The 23021-nt window shown below is 30.3% G+C and overlaps 2 protein-coding genes and 1 long non-coding RNA gene across 3 annotated transcripts in view; 2 read left to right on the forward strand and 1 right to left on the reverse strand.

Annotated features, from left to right (window-relative positions):
• LOC124499694 (uncharacterized) overlaps positions 1 to 12108 on the forward strand; it is a 72871-nt gene extending 60763 nt beyond the window's left edge. The window contains exon 5 of the long non-coding RNA XR_012832237.1: positions 11858 to 12108. This is a non-coding gene — a long non-coding RNA (uncharacterized LOC124499694). The remainder of the gene's footprint in view (positions 1 to 11857) is intronic.
• Positions 12109 to 12184: 76 nt separating this feature from the next.
• LOC124499353 (uncharacterized) lies at positions 12185 to 19783 on the forward strand. Its single transcript, XM_075731016.1, has 2 exons — positions 12185 to 14558; positions 14984 to 19783. Exons 1-2 carry the CDS (start codon positions 12261 to 12263, stop codon positions 19406 to 19408), a joined length of 6723 nt encoding a protein of 2240 aa, XP_075587131.1. The 5' UTR covers positions 12185 to 12260; the 3' UTR covers positions 19409 to 19783.
• LOC124499146 (uncharacterized) overlaps positions 19697 to 23021 on the reverse strand; it is a 38565-nt gene continuing 35240 nt past the window's right edge. The window contains exon 6 of the mRNA XM_075731017.1: positions 19697 to 21121. The gene's annotated coding sequence lies outside the window, so the exon portion shown is untranslated. The remainder of the gene's footprint in view (positions 21122 to 23021) is intronic.

Genomic DNA, 23021 nt, shown 5'->3' on the forward strand with positions numbered 1-23021 from the left:
GTATTCTGAATTTATATCAGAATCATCGTTATCATCATCATAATTTGAGAGTTTGTTTGTTTGCTGGTGTTTGTTTGTCAGCTTGTCAATCAATCATTGGAAGTAAAAAAAAAAATTCGGTAACGAACGAATTATTTTGTGGCTTGCATAAAGTTTTGTAACTTTATCATCATCATCATCATTATCAAACTATGAAAAATTTTTTCTCATTGTCCATCATTGATCATCATTGAATGTCAATCAATTTCTATTGATTTTTTTTCCTGTTTTCTGTTGCCAGAAAAAAACACCTAAAAAAAAATTTCTTTCTTCGTCTTCGTTTTCGTTTTTTATTTTATATTATATTAAAGACAAACGAAGAAATTTGACATCAGTTTGACATGAACATTAAGCAATAATAATAATAATAGCAACAGCAACAGTAGGAGATTGGAAAAAAAATCATCCTCATTGAAATCAGTAAACGAAATAAAACAAAAACAAAAAAAAAAACAAAATCCTTATAAAACATAATCGTAAATGAAATTACAACAATAACAAATCGGCTCAAAATATCCAGAAGAAAAGTTTTTTTCTCTCTCTCTCTCTCTCTCTCTCTCTCTCTCTCTCTCTCTCTCTCTCTCTCTCTCTCTCTCTCTCTCTCAGCCATATGGACAGTGACAGAGAGAGAGAATGAGAATGAAATACCGACAAAACATCCATAAAAAATAACTATCAAGTAATTCTAATCGACCAATCACAATATTGATTCTCATTCTCTCTCTCTCTCTCTTTTTTTTACTGTGTTGTTTGATCTTGATTTTATTTTTATTTTTATTTTTTTTCTCCATCTTCATTTTCATCATCGTCATCGTCATCGTCATCATCATCATCATCTTGATCTTGATCTTCATGTTGTTGTTGTAAGGAAATAATTTACTTTTACCATCTGGAATGTTGTTAAGAAGGAAAAATTTTTTCTTCTTTTTCTTTTTCTTTTTCTGTTTTTTTTTATTTATTACACATCAATGAATGAACAATAAATATAAGGATGTCGTTTTTTTGTTGTTGTTGTTGTTGTTACTGTTGTTGTTGGTGAATCGATTTTTATGCTGCGCAAGCTCACAACTGATTTAGCAGCATAAAAGCTTGAAAGATTGAAACAGCAGCAGCAGCAGCAACAACAATAATAACAACAACAACAAGAAATCAAATCAAAGATAATAGATCAAAGATCATTTCATATCTGATCGTTTGAAATGATCGTATCGTATCCGATTCGATTGAATCTTTTTTCTTTATTTTTTTTGTAGACTAGAAAATCCATTCATAGACGAATGAAATGGATTGAATGGTAGTGTGTGTGTGTATGTTTGTGATTGAGATGAAATGATTTCGTAGAATTGAAATAGCCAATAAAATCATTGAATCAAGAATTGAAATGAAAATGTTTCGATTTTTTTTTTGCCTTTTGTCTCTTATTGTTATTGGCTGCCTGATTTTGTCTTTTTTTTTGCCAAATGAATGAAAAACTGAATGAATATCTAATAGAATCCAATCCAGTGTTCAGATAATTAAATGTTTTTTTTTCTCTTTGTTCTTGAACGATATTATTCGGTCAGTTACATATGGACGACGTATCTTTTTTTATCCTTTAACTTGATCTTCTCATTGAAATGATCAGATTAAGAAAAAATTTGTATATTTCAAATCTATAATGAAATTGTACACACACATACATCGATAATTTCAATTAAAAAAAAATTTTTTTTCGTTTGTTTGTTTATTTGTTTATAAACCGGTAAAGTTTTGGTTTTATTTCTATACTGATCATTAAAAATATATGAATATTCGACCGCAGTAAGATTGACATTTCAAATTGTTGAATAATCATCATCATCATCACCATCACACATGTGTATTGATCACATCTGATTGACCATCAACAAAAAAATGTTTAATCCGATTTTCTTTTTATATATATATTCCAGACATTAAGCTTTGATCTTTGAGGATCTTTGATGATGCTTATGATGGCCTCACACACACACAATAGAAAACGCAGTAATTTTTGTGTGTGTGTGTGAGTCAAATTGAATTAGAAAAAATAAATTCTTTTGCCATCATCATCATCGTCATCGTCATCATTGTCTGATTTCGATTGATTTGGACATTTGAAATATGCTTGTGTATTGTGTACGTGAATTACGGATATGCATAAAACTCTGGGTTTTTTTTCAATTGAGTTGTCTACAGTTTTTTTTTTTTTTTTTGCTGACTAAAATGCCAATTGATCACAGCACAATCAGAAATCAGAATTTTATCTGCCCATGTGTCAATTTGATTGTTGCTGATTCACCTATCTATTAATAATGATGAAAAATAAATTGTCCAAATCAAAAAGAATTGTCTTTTTTTTTGTTTTGTTTGATAATAAATAAGATTGCCCATTGGCGTCTATTAGTAGTGGTGGTAGTGATCATCAAAAAGAATCAAAATCAAATAAACAAAAACATGACAACCATGATGATGATGATATGAGAATAAATATTGCTCCATCTTGTTTGTGTTTACCTGAACATCCTATCCACAACAAATGGATGAATGAATGGATATGGTTTTTTTTTGTTTGCCAATTGAATTTAGGGCAACGAAAAGAAAAAAAAATTCCATTTGTTGTTGTCATCAACGAATTTAATAATATACGATGACATCATTGTCTCTCACTCACTCACTTGGTGATGATTTATTTTCATTCTGAAATCAGTAAATTGAAGATAGATAAATAAATAAATAAACAGTTAACCACAAATGATACACATAACAAAATGTGTTACAGAATCATAAAAGAATTTCGAAAAAAAAAATTTTTTTTTTTTCGTTGTTGATTTCTTCACATGAAAACAATGAGTGACATTTTTTTTCTGGCATTGTTTTTTTCTTTCCATTTGACTTTTTTTTTATTATTATTAACATTACATTTCTGTTACTAGCCAGAGATTGTTATTTACAGTGGAAAGAAAAAATATATATTTCTGATTCATGTGTGTGTGTGTGACAATTTCATTATAACAAAAGCTTTCATGTTTGTGTGCGTGTTTGAATTCGAATTCGAAATCTACAACGTTATAGAATAATAATGTTTTTACCTAAAGTGCATGAGTGTGTGGCCATGTTTGTTGCCAAATCAATCAACTCACAAAATGGCAACAACAACAGCTACAACAACAACACAAGAGTAGTAGGAAAAAAAATGGAATGGAAAGATTGTTACAGAATGACGAAATTATCCAAGACGAAACAAAAAAAAAAAAAAAAAAAACATGAAACAACAACAAAAATTTGGTTTCAGTAATGAATGGTTGTGTGTGTATGAGTGAGAGAGAGAAAGAGAGTGACAGGACAAATCAAATCAAATATCATTATGATGATGATGATGATGATGATGAAAATGGTATTTTCATTTATTGAATTTTCTTTCAAAGTGTCCAAATCAATTTGTTGACAACAACAACAACAACAACAACGACGACAACGACAACGAAAACCTATTTTATTAATATATAGAGCTACTCGTATACTCGAAATTCAATGATGATAAATATTACAACGTCTTAAAACAAACACTTAACTTGACTATCACGATAACTAACTAACTAGTTGAGCTTAATAACTAGAAATAACCGAATGTGAATGTGTATGTGTGTGTGTGTATGTGAAACAATGAAAATAGAAATGATTTGTCAGAAAAAGCCAGAAGCCATTTTTCGCCATATTGTGAATAATCTATAACCCCTAAACACAGCCACACGCACACACCATTAACAAGTCATCACGTAATGTGGCACGATTACTGTTGTTGTTGTTGTTTGATTCTTCACCAAAAAAAAAAAAAAAATGATCCATGAAAGAGATAAATAGAGCGCAACATCAACGAAAACAACAGGAAAAAAAATTTCTAGGCCTTTAAATTCCTATATTTCTCTTTGTTATTTCAAATTTTATTCTTTAACAATTCTTGTTCTTTCTTTCAAAACAAGCGAGAAGAAAACAACAACAACAACAACAAAATTTGCCATTTTTTTCTTGAAAAAAGAAAATATTCTCAAGAAGAATCTAGCCAACATTGCGTTTTTGCAACCAAATTGCTCCTAAACAAAACAAAACAAAAAACGAAAAAAAAAACAACAAGCAAATAAAAGAAAGAAAATTTCAAATGAATTGAAAGCTCAACGAACCATAACGAAAAAAAAACAGCCATAGAAATGTTGATGATGTTTATGATGATGAAGAATCCAATGATGATGATGATGATGATGATTATGGAACACGGTATGGAACATGGTTGAAAATTTTTTTTGTTTTGTTTCTTGATGATGTTTTTTTTTTGCAGCTTCAGGTCACAAGATTTAGATTGTTGTTTTTTTTTCTTCAAGATTGGATAAAAAAAATTTTTTTTTGTTAGTGAAAAAAAACCATTTTCAATGACAAATTCTCATTCATTCAGTTTCAATGTATTCAAATCTATTTTGATTTTTTTTCTCTTGTTTTTGGGTGTGTGTGTGTGTGTGTGTGTGTGGGTTTTCGCTTCTTGTTTTTCGATAAAGAATAAAGTTTTATGAAGTCTTGCGTTATCATGTTTCTTTTTTTTCATAAAACTAAGGCTTTTTTTTATATTCCTCCAAGAAAACGAAAAATTCTAAATTATTCATTTAACAAAAAAAAAAATTCCATCGTCATCATCAGTTTCGTTCCAGAAACTGAAAGAATCTTGTCTATAAAGATAAGTTGCTTTGATGAATGTCTTGTTTTTTTTTTGTTGTTGTTGGTAAAAATCCACCCATCCATGTCGATCCATAATTTACCATCATCGCATTTGCAACGACAACAACAACAACAACAACAGCAGCAGCGAAAAAAAAGGTGGTGTTACATACAAAGAAAGATAAAGTGGCCAAACCTGAACCATATCACCATAGAATGCTTATGATGATGATGTTGATGATGATGGTGGTGGCAAGGTAGAACCAGAACCAGAATAGTGAAAAAAAAACTTGATACTTTCCATGAATTAGGCGGCAAAAAAAAGTGGAAAAAAAAACAGTAAATGATGATGATGAACATGATTTTCGGTGAAACAAGAAAGTAGACGAAAAAAAAAAACATTAATAAAAGAGAGAATTTATGTAGAAAAAGTAGAGTGAAAATCAAAAAAAAAAAAAAGAAAAAAAAATTCGAAAATAAAAGTGAAAATTCATGTTCTACACCTGTGACTATGATGGCGATGATGATGGTGGTGGTGGTGGTGGTGGTGACAACAACATCCATATGGATATAATGATGGACCATCGTTTGTGAAAAAAAAAAATTTTTTTTTCTTGTATGTGCGACATTTTGTAAATTGTGAACAAAAAAAAAAAAAATGTTTGTGATAACTTTTGCTGATTTTGTTGTTACAATAAAACTACAATATACTTACAACTCACACATCTACTATCTATATTATCATGATGATCATGTATATCATTGGGCAACCAACCGACCAAACTCTATACTATAGAGTCTACAGGAAGTGGAACCAAGCAAAAAAAAAATTCGTTGCCGCTACTGCTGCTGCTGCTGCTATATATGACTACTTTTGACAATGTTTGCTGTCATTTATTATTATTATTATTGTAATTTTAATCAATTACAATTAATTAAAATACATTAATCACCGACTTTTATCGTGTGTCTGTGTGTGTGTGTATTTGTTCTGGAAATCTGTTGGGACAACTACAACGATGAATTTTGTTTTTTTTTTCTTATTTTTTTTCTTTGAAACAACCAATGTATGTGTGTGTGTGAGATAGAGAAATAAAGCGGAAGAGAAAAAAAAATCACAGCCAAATTGTTATAATGTATGTGTAGATTTGTAGCTTATGTCATTTTTATATATCAAAATTCTAGATTCTAGTTACAGTTTGAGGGATAACGATGATGATGATGATGATGATACAAAAAAAAAAAGAAAAGAAAAGATTTGTGACAAGATAAATTGTCATCCGCTTTCGTATTACATACACACATACACACACACACCTTCAGGATGATTCCAGTCTAGATTCTAATTTTTGAAATGGCTGTTGTTGTTGTCGTTGTTGTTGTTGTTGTTTTCATTGCCATTTGAAATGTGCATAATGAAAAATTCATATTTTTAATTTTTGAAAATGGTGGTTGAACTAATTTAAAATGAAATCCCATTTACCTTATCTCTAACATTCAGCTTTTAATTCATACATTACCTGTAAACAAACAAACAAACAAACAAAAAAAATGTTCATAACTCATATCTTATCAAAGTATTTTGCAATGAATGAACCGAATACATTTCCATTAATAAAAATGATGTCAAAAAAATTTTTTTTCCTTGCAAAAACATAACAGCAGCAGCAGCTGTGTGTTTGGTGTGTATGTGAATCAATAATTTTCGCTACTGCTTTTGCTTACTTTTTCTAATATTTTTTTTTCTCTAATCAATCGATCAATCAATCAATATGTCATCAAGAAGAAATTAATGCCTATACACACACACACACGCACACACCCCTTTCGTTTCGTTTCGTTTTTTTTTTTGAAAATTTTTTTCCAATGTTTTTAGCTGAAAAAAAAATAAATAAAAAAAAAAGAAAAACCCTCTGCTGTTGTATGTATGCCACTACGTCATCACATTGTCGACATGACGACAAAGACGGATGATAATTTTGAATTTTTTTTTTTCATTTTGAACAAAAAAAAAACAACAACAGCAACAAACATTAGTCATATTGTAAAAAAAATAGATAGCGTTGTCAGGTCACATGTCATGTCATGTCATGTGTGCTATTTTAATTTTCTTATCATCGTCATCATCATCATCATCATCATCATTAGAAACTTACATGCACCGACAGAGACATAGAGTGATTCTTAACATCTTGAAAATGTAATATACCAAAAAAAAAACAAACAAACAAGTGAATTAATGTGAATCAGGAACCAAAATGACACACGACATACAAAAAATACAAAGTGGTGAAATATACACCAGCAAAAAAAAAACAAAACATCAAATTCAAACCAAGATGGATTACATTTTTGAAAGTAAAGCAGAACAAACAAACAAAAATTTTGCTCCACTATCGGTGTGTGTGTGTGTGATATATGTAGACCATCATCATCATCATTGTCCGTATTTAAACAACAAGATTTTTGTTTGTTGATTGATTAGATCTTTTGAATATTTCATTAATGATAATGAATAAATGTCCATATTATATATATGATGATCAATTGATGATCATTCATGAACATTTGTTAATTTTAGTTGTTTAATTCATCGTTCATTGAATGTTATAGATATATATTCATGATAATAATGTCTTGATTTTTTTTTGTTTTTGTTTTTTGTTTTGATGGAATCCGTCTTCGTCGTCGTCGTCATCGTTGTCGTTAGCCACATATAATCATCAAAAAAAAAAAAAAAAACAATGTCCAGTGTTGTTTTTTTCCATTTTTAAAAAGACGATGATAATTATTATTATGATGTTGATGCTACGACGACGACGACGACGACGACTACCATAATATAGTTTTCATTCCACCATCATCATCATCATCGTTTATCCTATTCCATTTGTATGTGTAATATATGAAAATGGAATCAATCCATCTCTCTCTCTCTCTCTCTTCAATCATCATAATTTTCAATTGAAATGTAATGCATTCATTTTTTACTCAATGTTTTATGGAATTAAAATTTTGGTGTCCGATATAATTGATACCCGACCACATTCACCACCACAACCACCACCATCATCATCATCATCATCATGATCATCAGACATGGATGACATTTAGTTATTTTTTTTATTTCTTATACATTAATATATAAGAAACACAAGCTTGCTTTATAATATCATCACGATGGTCGTTCATCGATGATGATGATGATGATATAAGTCATGTCATGTCATATGACATAACCAGGGGGTAGCTACTAGATTAGTGTTTTTCTTATTTATTTCAAAAAAATTTTTTTTTTTTTTTTGATTTTCTTTTTTTTGGATATTACATACATTATCAGATCAATCAATCAATCTTCTAATGTTTATTTCTGTTGTTGTAGTGGTTGTTGTTGTTATTAGTATGTTTGTCTGTTTGTTTGTTTGATTGATTGATTGATTGATATCTATTCATTTTTTTTTGTCTGTTTGAATTTGAATTTAAATGTGTGTGTGTGTGTGTGTGTGTGTGTGTGTGTGTGTGTGTGTGTGTGTGTGTGTGTGTGTGTGTGTGTGTGTGTGTGTGTGTGTGTGTGTGTGTGTGTGTGTGTAATATGTTGCTTATTATTATGGTGATGTCAAATTATGGAGAAATTACTTTTTAGCATTATGGTTGATTTTTTTATTTTGTTTTCTTATTCATCACGAATCATCACAAATCATGATGGATGTCATGTATTTTTGTTTTCCTTGTTTTTTTTCCTTTTTTTTATCTTGCTGGTCATTTTATAGGATGAATGAATTGATAATCACGTGACCAATGTAATGATTGATTCATTTGTGTATAATGCATTCAAATATGAAATAAATCAAGCCATTGACCGCGAAATAAAATTGTGTCCACAGTGATCACACACACACACACACACACACACACAAAAGATCACAATGGAACAAAACGACAAAGTTCCAAATGACAAAAACAAATGAATACGAACCTATTACAAACACACACACAAAGAGAGTTTAATCTAACCATTTTTCATGGTCACTCGATTCATTTTCAACAAAAACAAATGAACGATGTGAACAAGGGAAAAATAGGGAAATTTTAGTGTGACACACACACACACAAACGCACACACACACCATACACACACACATTTAAATGGCAAATGAATTGACCGCCATGTCATGTGAGCAAAAAAAAAAAGAAAAGAAAAAAGATGAATGTGATTAATATGTGATAATAAAAAAAAAAATTTTCTTTCTTCAATGCAGAATATGTCATGAAAAACAAGTTAATGGCATTTTTTTCTGCTTCTCTGTCCAACAACAAACCATTTGCCAATTATTTTATGATGACATTTTTTCCATTGGTCGTTTGCTCAAAATATATATAGACCACAGAATAATAAGTGATCCAGTTAAAGATGATGATGCATTAGCTTTTGGCTTTATTGGGTAACACTTTTACATTCATTCATTCACTTTTGTTTTTGTTATATTCAAATTTCAAAGTTTTTATGATTCAACACTATAGAGGACAATGTGAAAATAAAATAAAAACAACAACAACAACAACAACAACAAAGTGCGTGCCACCAGCAACATTATTTCCAACCATCCATGATACTCATCGTCATCAATGATATTAGAATATAGCGTGCCAAAAAAAAACAAAACAGAAAAAAATGTTTGGTTCCAACAAAAAAAAAACGAAAAAAAAGTCACAAAAATCAAAATGAAAAGTGGAAGAAACAGTGCAAACAAGGAATGAGAAAATCTCCCAAAAATTTTCTTTTTCCATACAATGTGTGTGTTTGTTCCTATATACAGCATATCAAATAGGATTAAAAATAGCGAAACTCTGTAACATACTCTGAACTATTGTATCACTGTTGAAACTTGTATTCATTCATTCATTTTTTTCTGGGAGAAACACTTTGACTTTGTCAAATGTGATCTACACACACACAAGCCCATTCACACGCACACGAACTCGATCCATAATATGAAACAATACTGACAGAGAGGAACTAAACAACAGCCAAAAAAAAGAAAAAAAAACCATATCATTATCATCAAAATCACGTGTGTGCACTCATCGTCGTTATTATATGTCACACATGAAAAGTTGGATTTTTTTTTTTACTTCCATCATCATCATCATCATCATATATTACAGTCATATATATGAAAATGTGCGAGTGTGTGTGTGTGTGTGTGTTTCACGTTTTTTTTTTCGTTTCAATAAATAGATGAATGTGGATGGATGGATGGATTGAAAAAAAAATTTCAGTGGTTTCCAATCACAATTTATTACTTCTTCTTCTTCTTTTTCTTCTTCCAAATACACTTGGAACATAATAGCTAGCTAGCTAGCTATAGACACACAATAGAGCTATTTGAACACATAAAAACATAATCATTAATCATTGAATATATTTGTGTCCATAAAATTATTGTGTATGTGTGTGTGTGTTGCTTTTTTTTCCATCAAATAATAAGCATCATTCAAATGGATGATGTCAATGTTGGTGATCACCAAAAACGAGAAAGTGAATGAGAGAGAAAGAAAGAGAGAAGACCAGAGTAACCAGGAAAAAAAATCGTTTGACAAGCAATTATCCCGTAATATCCAAGAAATGGGGAAAACAAAAACAGAAACCCAAAATCTATTAGCAAAAATCCATTGAAAATGAGTATGTGAGTGTGTTTATAATGTAAAAATGTGATCCATTTTACATTCGATATAAATTCTGTTCAAAGTTCAACATTAAAATGGACTGTGAATTCTGTGAATGAACCCAACCACCACCACCATCATCATCATCATCATCATTGTATCAAATGTGTTAATCTCTCTTTTGATGGTTGATAAAATTGGCTTTTATTATCACATTTTTGTTTTGTGGTCGCATATAGGATCATTCAAACAAATATTTCTCCACCCTGTATCATTAAAAAAAAAACTATCTGAAATGATGATGAACATGTGTGAACCTTTTAGGCCAAAAAGACAAAATGGATTAGCCATACGAAAACAAATATTATCAATACCGTGACGCGATTCACATACACAGACATACAGAGAGAGAGAGAGAGAAAATGTTTCATTTTTGGTTCATTTCAAACAAATAAACCAAAGAAACCGAAAAAAACTGTTTACCAAACTATCCAACAACTTTCTTTGCATCAATTTTGTTTCCGTTTTATTTTCAAAGCTTTGAAATAGAATTTTTTTTCTTATTTTTACAATTTCTAAGCTAGTCAACAATCTAGTTTCACTCACACACACACACACACACACACACATACACACATTAAAACTCTTATCAAAGTCAAAGTTGATATCCGGTTTTCGATTGAAATTCAGAATGTGTATGTGTGTATGTATAAGTTTCAGTTCAATTTAATCTAATCGGTTTTTTTTTCGTTTGGTTCAGTTCGATTCAATTGGATTCAATAGGTCCCTAGAGTTCACTTTTTCGCCATTCAATGTATTCGTTTTTCTCTCGTACTTACCATCCATTAGATCATCGTTGAACTTTTCATTTTATTTTAGTTTTTTTTTAGATTTTTCGTAACAAAAAAAAAAACAAAACAAAACAAAATTCACTTGATTACTATTCACTGAAATTTGTTTTTTCTGTTTTATAATTTTTATGTGTGCAAAAAAAAATTCGAATCATGGCACTTTGTGCCATCTAGTGTCGAAATCAATAAAATTGACACAAAAAACAAAAATTTAAAAAAAAAATCATCACATTTGTAAATATATAAAATGATTAATGATCATCATCAACTTGATGATGATGATCAATATGTTCAATATGATGAAATGATTAATCTTTTTTGCCATTAATTTTTTTTTCTCATCGTCATCTTTATAGCAATTTGCCAGATACACGCACACAAACACATCCAGTGATTTTTTTTTTGTTGATACAAGCATACACACACAGAGAAAGTTTCAAATTAAAAAAAAATCTACTGTGTAATTACCACCACCTAGTTGTTTCCTGAAATTCTGACTGCAAAAAAATTTCATTCATTTAAAAAGGATTTATTTTCGTTTCATTTTTTTTGTTTACACTCATTTCTCATAATGTTCTCTCTCTTTTTTTTTCTAGATTTTATCCATTCATTCATTTACTACGTATGATGATTCTGGCCATTGATTGAATGAAAATTTTTTTCAAGAATGAAAATTAAATGATCAGAAAGTAAAAAAAAAATTAGAAATTTTGAAATGTAAAATCATAAACCAAAAAACGATAACGACAATCAATCAATCAATCAATTGAAAACAACAATAATTTTGGGTTTTTTACTTTTTTTTTCTTGCCCCGAGAAAGACATTAAAAAAAAGTGCCATTCTCATCGTCATCATTCATCATCATCACTAAGCCTTTGTTTTTTTTTTCTCACCACTCATTCTCACCTTTAACCCATTACTTTCAAAAAATAATAACAGCAACAACAACAACAACAAAAAATCAATAAATTTTCAATCAAGTATTGATTGTGTTGTTGATGATGGTGATGAGAAAGAAAAATTTCAATTCAATCATCATCAATGATCAACAGCAACAACAACAACATATTGATCATAAAATATTGATAATGATGATCAATAAACAACATCAGCAACAGCAGCAGCAACAACAACAGCATTATGATCGTTGGCGTGAAAAATATAAAAAACCAATAAAAATCAATGAATATGATGATAATGATATGAATTCATTAAGAAGAATAGAAAATATTGCCAAAATCAATAAAATGGCCAATAATCATCAAATATCAAATAATTCTGTGATAATTAATAATAATAAATGTTTTTATAATACATGTGATGATGATAATCATAGATGGACAATGTTGAAAAGAAGATATGATAATAATGATCTCTATAATGGTGATGATGATGATGGCCATGGCCATGATAATGCCATGATGATTATGTTTGAAAAAAGGCCTAAAAACAACAATGATGACCATCATCATCATTCTTATCAACAACAACAGAAACATTGTTGTTTTTATAATAGAAAAAGATTTAAACATCAAAATAGTCGATTATCATTATCATTATCACCATCATCTTTATTATCAGTGATCATATCAATATTGATGATGATGATTATAATATTGACAACAATTGGTGATTGTCGTCATTATATAGCACCAGGTCCATGTACTTGGACACATGTTATGATGTCCAATAATAATCAACAATTATCTCGTGATAGCCGTCTTAAGTCATCATCAGCATCATTATCAACCCTTTCATCATCATCATCATCATCATCAACATTGACAATGAATGAGCTGAGTCATCATCATAATCATCATTCATCTTCATCATTATCATCATCAACATCGGAAACATTATCATCATCAAATGATTTTGATGTTTCATTACGTTGTTCTGTACCAATATTAACGCCTTATACATTGAATATATCACTTATTGATCCAATACATACTGTACGTTTAATGATTCAATGTTTTGGTACAAATAATGGTATTGGTGGTGGTAGTAATGTTGGTGTCAATAGTGAAGGTATACATCATCTTCAACCAATATTTCAATTTGATGATCCACATTCATCATCGATCAATAGACAATCGATATTTCCACAACAGCAACAATCATTATATCAACGTTCAACATTATTACGCACTAGTAATATTGGTCATCATCATCAACAACAACCATTTGAACATTTACATTCATTACAATCATTACAGATTGATGATTGTCTATTCGATCGTATACCAACCGATACATTTCGTGGCCTATCATCATTGAAAAATCTCACGATTCGTCGTGCATCATCATCATCAACGTCAACAAGCAACATTCATGATGATAATAATAATAATAATAATAATAATAATAATAATAATAATAATAATGGTGATCAATCATCATCATCAAGATTAAATGATGAAAGTCTTTTAGTTGAACCGTATTCATTTCGTCATGTTGAATCAACGGTTGAACATTTAGATTTAAGCCAAAATCATATTGAATCATTACCAAATGATTTATTCTGTCCATTTTTAACATTACATACATTGAATCTATCATATAATCATTTGATAAATTTAGCCAGTTTTGGTCTTATAGATCCAGCAACTGGACGTCTTTGTTTACAAGAATTACATCATTTAGATTTATCTAATAACCGATTGGAATTTGTACCAGAAACAAGTGGTGTGGCTGCATTGAAAAATCTACAACATTTAAATCTATCTGCTAATCATATAACGGAGATTACTGAATTAGCTTTTTCTGCATTACGTCGTTTACATGTATTGGATTTATCTGGAAATCGTTTACGTACATTACCTGGTCGTATGTTTCGTGATTCGGATGAATTGCGTGAATTACATTTAGCAAATAATGGCCTTATTGAATTGCCAATCGGTCTATTTCAAGGCCTTTCAAAATTACAAGTATTAAATGTTGCCGGCAATCAAATAACATCGGATACATTGACATCAGATACATTTGCCGATCTAATACGTGTTATTGTATTGGATATTTCTGGTAACAATCTACGACGTTTACCAGCATCAACATTTCAGAATCAATATTCATTACAAGTGCTTTCATTAGAATATAATGAATTGGAAACAATTGACGAAGGAGCCTTTTCAACATTATATAATCTACATAAACTTAAATTGGCTGGAAATCGTTTTCGTCATCTACCGGAATCAATATTATCCGGATTATTTGTATTACAGCAGCTATTATTATCACATAATCAATTGGAACATGTGCATGAAGATGCATTTAAAAATTGTAGCAATTTACAGGTTAGTTATTGGATTTTTGTTTGATATTTTTTTTTCTTCTCATTTATTTTCAATAATGCAAATGAGATGCATGAACCAGTAATGCCTTTCACATATACATACACACATACACAAACAAAAACACACATTGGCTTGTGTCACATGATGATAATGATGGCGAATTCTAATTAATTAATCTTAATTATAATTAATTGGTTTTTTTTTCTTCATTCAACAAATCACATTGCACATTACACACACACATTATATACAGAGGCATCAAATGTGTCGATTTCGCCATATGTGAGAAAAAAAAAGAAAGAAAAAAAATCTCAATTTTCGCAATATTAACATTATGCATTTCATTAATTTTTTTTCTTTTTCTTTCTTTTTTTTTTGTTTCATTTTTTTTCCACATCGACAATGAATATATTCTTCATGTATAGAATCTTGATTTATCTGCCAATCGTTTGACAACAATTCCCATGGCATTACGTTCATTGAATAAATTGAATCAATTGAATCTTTCGGGAAATAAATTCACAACATGGACCGATTCAACGGCATTGATTGGTACGAAAATTAAAAAATTAGATCTAAGCGATAATTATCTGGTCAATATAACCAGAAATGCATTACGACCGATTATGTCTACATTACAACAATTATATCTTGGCGGTAATCGTCTACGGCAATTGGATAAAGATACATTCATTGATCTACGTCAATCGTTACGTGTATTACGTTTAGATCGTAATGAATTCAATGATATTATTTCGGCTACAACATTTGCAACGATAAAACAATTGGAACGTTTACAAATATTTAATATTAGTCAGAACAAAATTCAACGTTTTGATTATTCAATCATACCAAATGGTCTAATTGTATTGGATATATCGGCAAATCGTTTAGAAACATTGGGCAATTATTTTGAACGTGATTTACAATTACGTTTAGAACAATTAGATGTTAATGGTAATCAATTGAAAGAAATCCAAGCAACATCCATACCAAATTCAATACGTGTACTGAATTTACGGCAAAATCGTTTGGAAAAAATTGATCAATTTGCATTTGTTGCCAAACATAATATCACCTTTGTTGATTTGCGTAATAATTCTTTACGCCGTATTGATAATAATGCATTCCGTTTGGGTGTCCAAAGACCAACAAATGGTTATTTTCAATTTGGATCATCCACATCATTACCGTTATCGATTTCACAAATAACCAGTATTGATAAAGATGATGAACAAGAATCAACCAATGAAAATATGATGAACGTTAAAAATCTACCATCACCAATATTTTTAATATCCAGTAATCCATATTATTGTGATTGTACTATGGAATGGTTACAACGTGTTAATCAATTAGTTGGTGGTGTAACCGGTTCTGGTACTATTTCAACATATCCAAGAATTGGTGATCTTGATCAAGTGGAATGTGAATTACCATTTTCACGTCAATCATTGTTATTGTCTATTAATAATAAATCAACAACAACAACAACAAATGACCAACAACAACAACAATCGTCACAAGCAGCCACAATAACAAAAACGACAACATTGTCAAATAATTTAAAATCAAATAATTTTGTACCATTATTACAAGCAAATTCATCAAATTTCTTATGCCGTTATCGTTCACATTGTTTTGCATTATGTCATTGTTGTGAATTTGATGCATGTGATTGTGAAATGATGTGTCCAGAGAATTGTACCTGTTATTATGATCAAACATGGAATACGAATATTGTCGATTGTAGTGGTGGCCGTTATCGTCAGGTACCATTACGTATACCGATGGATGTAACATCATTATATCTAGATGGTAATCATCTACAATCATTGAATGCACATACATTTATTGGCCGTAAAAATTTACGCATATTACATTTGAATCATTCAATGGTTGAGACCATTTCAAATCGTAGTTTTAATGGTTTAGTTTATCTGGAAGAATTACATCTTGAAAATAATCTACTGACAGCATTATATGGTTATGAATTTGAAAGTTTACATTATTTAACAACATTGAATCTACAAAATAATCGTCTGTCATTTATTAATGATAAAACATTTCATCCATTACGTTCATTACAAACATTACGTATTGATCATAATCATTTACAAACATTTGGTCAATGGTTTGTTATGGACACTAATGCAGCATCGATGACAATAGCGGCCAATACACCACATTCACATCATCATATTCTTCATCATCATCATCATCAGAATAAATTATCCATACGTATAGGTGAAAATCCATGGTCATGTCAATGTTCATCATTGGCAATAATGTATGAAACATTATGGCAATTAAGACAACGAATATCGGTTGCTGATTATCAAGAAATACGTTGCCAACCAAATGGTTCAACATTATTCGTAGGTGGCGCAGCTAATCATCTGATTGATAAATGTAATCTTACCAGACAATATTATCTAATGTTGAATACACCAACAACATCTATTAGTTCATTGAATCCATTGATTGAACAATCATCATCATCTATAAATCAACATCAAGATTATTATCCGGCAACAGCCAAACCACCAACACCAGATCCATCAGCAGAACAGCCACCATCACAACAATCAACACAATCACCACATCAATCATCAGTACCTGGTTTATATCCACAGAATGCAAATAATTTTGATTCAATTTATCATCATCAATCAAGACCAATGAATCCGATTACGAACAACAACAACAACAACAACAATAATAATAATAATAATGATAATTCTCGTGTATCGATGCCAATCATTCCAAATGTAAATGATGATGAAAATGATCCAGATCTCACATATCAACCAATAGATTTATTGGGTGGTATACGACCAAAATTGCTGCCATCACCAGTAATGCCACCACCACCACCATTACAGAATCATTCTTCATATTGGCCATCTGGTTCACATTTTTCTATACCATCATCATCGTCGCCGTCATCGTCATCGATGCCATTCAATTCATCATCATGGTTTTGGATCATATTATTACCATCGATATTGTTGATATTATGTATGTCTATTTTTCTTACAATTCGTTTTAAACAAGATATACAATTATGGTTCTATGGCCGTTATGGTATACGTTTATTTGAGTCCGGTTTCTGTTTCGGTTCTAATGATAGTTCATCCGGTTCATCGGGTTCCGGTTCAGTTGGTTCCTCAAGATCACGTAGACGTGCCGGCCGTAATGGATTTAATGATACTTATGTTCGTGATAGTGAAAAATTATTCGATGCATTTGTCATCTATGCACGACAAGATGAATCGTTTGTTGCACAACAATTGGCAGCTGAATTAGAATGTGGTTATCCACCATATCGTTTATGTTTACGTTATCGTGATTTACCAGCTCCGACAAATGTTGATTCATTAACAGCATCACCAGGTTCCGGCACAACAATGGGTGTAATGACAACAAAAGATCATGGCTATGCATTTGATGCTGTTACACAAGCAATTGAATGTTCACGAAGAACATTAGTCGTTATTTCTGAACAATTTTTACAATCTGAATGGTGTAAATTTGAATTGAAAGCAGCACATCAAGAAACATTGACCAGTTGTAAAACACATCGATTAATTGTAGTGGTTGTACCAACACAAACACAGCAGCAACAACAACAACAACAACATCTTCATCAACAACAACAACCATTAGTCAGTTCACCGATGACATCGCCAACATTATCATCACAAATGCCAATGAATAATAATAATAATAATAATAATAATTCACCAGCCAAACAGGCAGAATCATTATTACAACGTTTAGATTCAGAAACAAAAACCTGTATACGTGGTGTAACAATATTAACATGGCAAGAACGTCGTTTTTGGGAAAAATTACGTTTTGCAATGCCAGCTAATTCTACGATTGGTGGTGCTGCTGGTAGCGGAAATGGTGGCAGTGGATCATCATCAGGCGTAATTGGATCAATGAGTGGTGCACTTGGATCATTAACATTTGGTAATAATAATAATAATAATAATTCCACCATTGGTAGACATCAATCAAATCATCATGGACCTGTTGTTGATAATTTAAAAGGACGTACATCAACAGTTGTTGTTACAAATTGTGGTGGTATTGGTGGCGGCGCTAGTGGTGGCTATCCAACATTAGCACCATCATCATTAAGTTCATCATCATCATTGGCACGTAGTTCAGTTTTATATGATTCAACGATAATGTCCAATAATAATCAACATCAACAACAGCAGCCAATATATCAACATCATTATCATTATGCACAATTGCCACCATCAATGACAACAAATCAATCTGATCGATCAATTAATCAATCAACAATGTCATTACATAAATTGGGCAAAACAAATAATAATAATAATAATGATAATAATAATCAATCAAGCCCTATTGTAAGGAATCCATTTAGTACAAAACCATTACCACCACCACCAAATCAGCCATTACCACCATTACCATTGGTAAATAATAATTCAACAACAGCATCGACAACAACAACAACATCAGCATATAATTCTTCATTACAAAGTCCAATACTTCATTCACAAAATCAACATCCACATCATTATCATCAACAATCATCAATTGATCATCATAATAATAATCAGCAGCTACAGCAACAACAACAGGCACCACCACCATATGTAGAATATACTAATCAACAACAGCAGCAGCAGCAACAATCAATTATAATGGATCATCATTTACAGCAACAATTTATTATTGAATCAAATCCAGATAGTACAAATCATCATCATCAACAACAACAACAAACAATGTTGAATCTACATGGTAGACGTCCACAGCAACAATCATATTATATGACACATCGTACAAGGGCACCATTATAATATCTTTGCAAATTTTGTAAATAATTTTATTTTTTCTTGTAATTTTTTTCTTTCAATTTTTTCTGTTTTTTTTTTGTTCTTGCCACTTCCATTTTTTTTTCACACAAGCCACAAACAAACATTTTTATGAATTTATGAATATCATTTTCTTTGGCCTTTTTTTTGTAATAATAATTGTAATAATTGTAATAATTATCATTGTGAATTGATTTCTGTGAACATCATCATCATCATTATTATGATTTTAAACAAACAAACAAACAAAACAAAACGAAAAAAACATTGAGATTTTTTTTTCTTGTAATTTGTAATATTTTAATTAAGAAATATAATATGATTATTATATGTGTATGTGAAAAATAAAAAATAAGAAAATTTTATTCTTTATATATTAAAATTGAATCGATGTGAACAAAATCAAAATCAAAAAACAGAAAAAAAGCATCCACTAGGTCACCATTAATTTGAAAATTCATTGATGTATTGCTGATATAGGCGAAAAAGCAGCAAACACACACACACACAGACACATGGAGCAGTGAATGTAGTGAAGTGAAAAAAAACGCTGATGATGATGATGATAAATGATTGATTGATTGATTGATCGGATGAGTTTGAAATGAAATGAAATTTATATGAATGATGATGATGATGTTTGATTTGATGAATATAAGAAAACAAAAACGAAAGCATTTTTCAATTACAAATTTTTTAGTTAAATGAATTTCAAAATTGGTGAAAAAAAAGGAAAAAATCAATGGCCAACGAACCGGTGAGATGGAAAAAAAAGCAGATTTTTTTTATCGTTTTGTTTTGTTTTTTTTCAAATTTAAACATGAGCAATGAAAAGAAGAAAAAGTTCAAATTTTTGTTGTCATCAACCATATAGCAAAGAGTATTTGTCGTCGTCGTCATTATCATCATCATCATCATCATCTATTCAATGGTCATAAACACACACAGACACACACACTAAAAAAAAGTTGTAATGAGTGTGTGTGTTTCGTGTATATGTTAACAAGCAACATTATACCACCAATCACAAACACCATTTTTGGAATTAAAAACAGTACCAATTGGACAAAGAAATGAATGCATTTGGCCATTTTGACAAATATGCCATACTTGACAACCGGTTTCTTCATCAGCATAAACACCATCGGATCTTTTATCACCACATTCAAATGATGTTTTCGGTATTGTACTCAATGATGCTTTTGTTGATTGATGTTGATGATGCATTAATGTTGCACCGGCAATACCTATTGGTTTACGTGATTTTGTTGATTTTTTCGGCAATTTATCATTATCATTTCTTGATGATGGTTGCTGTTGTTGTTGATGATTACGATGACGGCCAGTTGATGATGGTATTAATGAATTATGATTCTGATGGCTATTAATTGTTTCCGATGTTTCAATCATATCATCATATCGTTGTTGTTGTTGTTGTCCATCATTGTAATTGATATTATCATCTTCATCTGAATAATCATCATCATTATCATCAATATTTGGATGATTTTTACCAGTCAATTTATTATTACGTAATGTTTGTTGAATTCTAATCGTTGATGAGTGGTCCCAATTCATTCGATTTGATAATGTTGATGATTGATGATTATTATTATTACGACGACGTTGTGATTTTTTTGATTTTTGACGTTTTCTCATTGTATTGTTTTGACGATTTCTTGTACGTCGTGTTTTATTCTTTTTTTTTGATAATTTTTTTTCGCGGGAAAAATTTCGATAAAATGAAAAAAAGAAAAAAAACAGAAAAATTATTAGCCAGAATAAATGAATGGGAAATTTTTTTCATTTAAAATTCTATAGGATTACATCAACAACAATTGCAACGAAAATTGTAAAGAATTTAGCTTCTCATTAAACAGACGATGACAATGATAATAGGATGATTTGCTGATAAATTACTGTGTCTTTTTCTCACATTTCAAATTGAAAGAAATTTTTTTTTTTGCAAAATGAACAAAAAAAAATTAAATGAATCAAATGTCGAATGACAAAAGACAACACAAAAGTTTAAATTGTTTAGAATAAAAAAAATCTTGAAATTTTGTCTTTGTAAAGTTTCCACATTTGAAACAACAATATTCTCGTTACGAAAAAAAAAAAATTCCAAATGACAAATTCTGATTCATGATTCTTTCTACAATCCAAAATGATGATAGACCATTTCTCTTTTATCTTCTGTATGCGTGTAATTGCAATTCTTTCATTTTTTTTCATACAATAGAAAATCTATATGCGTTAAATTGCTGTTGTGTAATATACTAAACTGCAACAATAATAACCACCGATGATCATCAAGATGATGATGATGATGATGATGATGACAGTTGTAATAATCGGTCTAAATTCAAAGCTTAAGATTGTTTTTTTTTCGCTTTTGAAACATAAAGAGAGATGAAGAGAGAGTTAGAGCAAAAATTCCTGAAATGAATGGAATCAAACAAATGAATGATACTGACAATAAACCGAATAATATAAAGGGAGATGGAACAAACGAAAAGATTTTTATTCTTTTTTTTTCGTTTGGCCAGAAATAAAAACGATAAAGAAGAACAGGACCATCAATTATCAAATCAAATCGATTAATAACGAACATCCCAAATATAGCACACACATGCACACACACAAATTTTGTTGGAAAAAAACGAGACACCACCACCACCATCAACCCAACCATTCTTTTTTTTCAATCTCATTCAACTTGAACATTGAAAAAACACCCACCAATACAACCATCATCATCACCACCACCACCACCACTAAAAAACAATATAAATGAGAGAGAGAGAGAGAGACAGAGAAGCAAAAATAAAAAACACAATCTTTTATCATTCTTTCACATACACACACACACAGACACACAATTCACAATCATCATCATCTCCATTATTTCCTTTTCCAGTTGTTAGAATGTTATGGAATGTTCAACCAACCAGCCAACCAACCAACCAACCAACCAACCATCCGACCGACCGACGAACCAGCTCAATAACCAAAACGAGAGAAAAAAGCAATTTTTTTTCGTCTTGTTCTCTTTTTGATCTCGACAAAACGAAACGAAATATATAGATCGACTGATTTTAAGTGGGCACTAATTGGTACAGTTTTTTTTTTTTTTTTTTTGGTTCGACAACATCTTTCATCGCACATTGCTATTATTTTTTTCGGAGCCATCATTTTGCACCAAGAAAAGAAAAAAAAACTTAACTTAAATGATGATGATGATAACGACATTGATATCATTGTAATGAAACAAAAACAAAAAAACAAAAAAGAAAAAAACGGGCATAATACAAAAATGAAAAAAATCGTTTTTTTTTGTTGGCTGTTGTCAAGATAAAAAAAAAATAAAGTAAAGTAAAATAGAAATAGAAAAGAGAATCAAGAGAACCTTATTTGCCATTATATTTTTTTTTGTTGTTGTCTCTCGATTCTGTTATCAAGATTATTACAAAGATGTATGGTAACTTCCTTCTGATAGATATTCTTTTCATTCTTTGTTTCCTTTTATCATGCTATTCTTGTGTGTGTGTGTGTGTGTGTTTGGTACAGAAAGTTTAATTTCCGTTTTCTTGTATGT

Source organism: Dermatophagoides farinae, chromosome 5, assembly GCF_024713945.1.
Source record: "Dermatophagoides farinae isolate YC_2012a chromosome 5, ASM2471394v1, whole genome shotgun sequence".
NCBI classification, from domain to species: Eukaryota; Metazoa; Arthropoda; class Arachnida; order Sarcoptiformes; family Pyroglyphidae; genus Dermatophagoides; species Dermatophagoides farinae.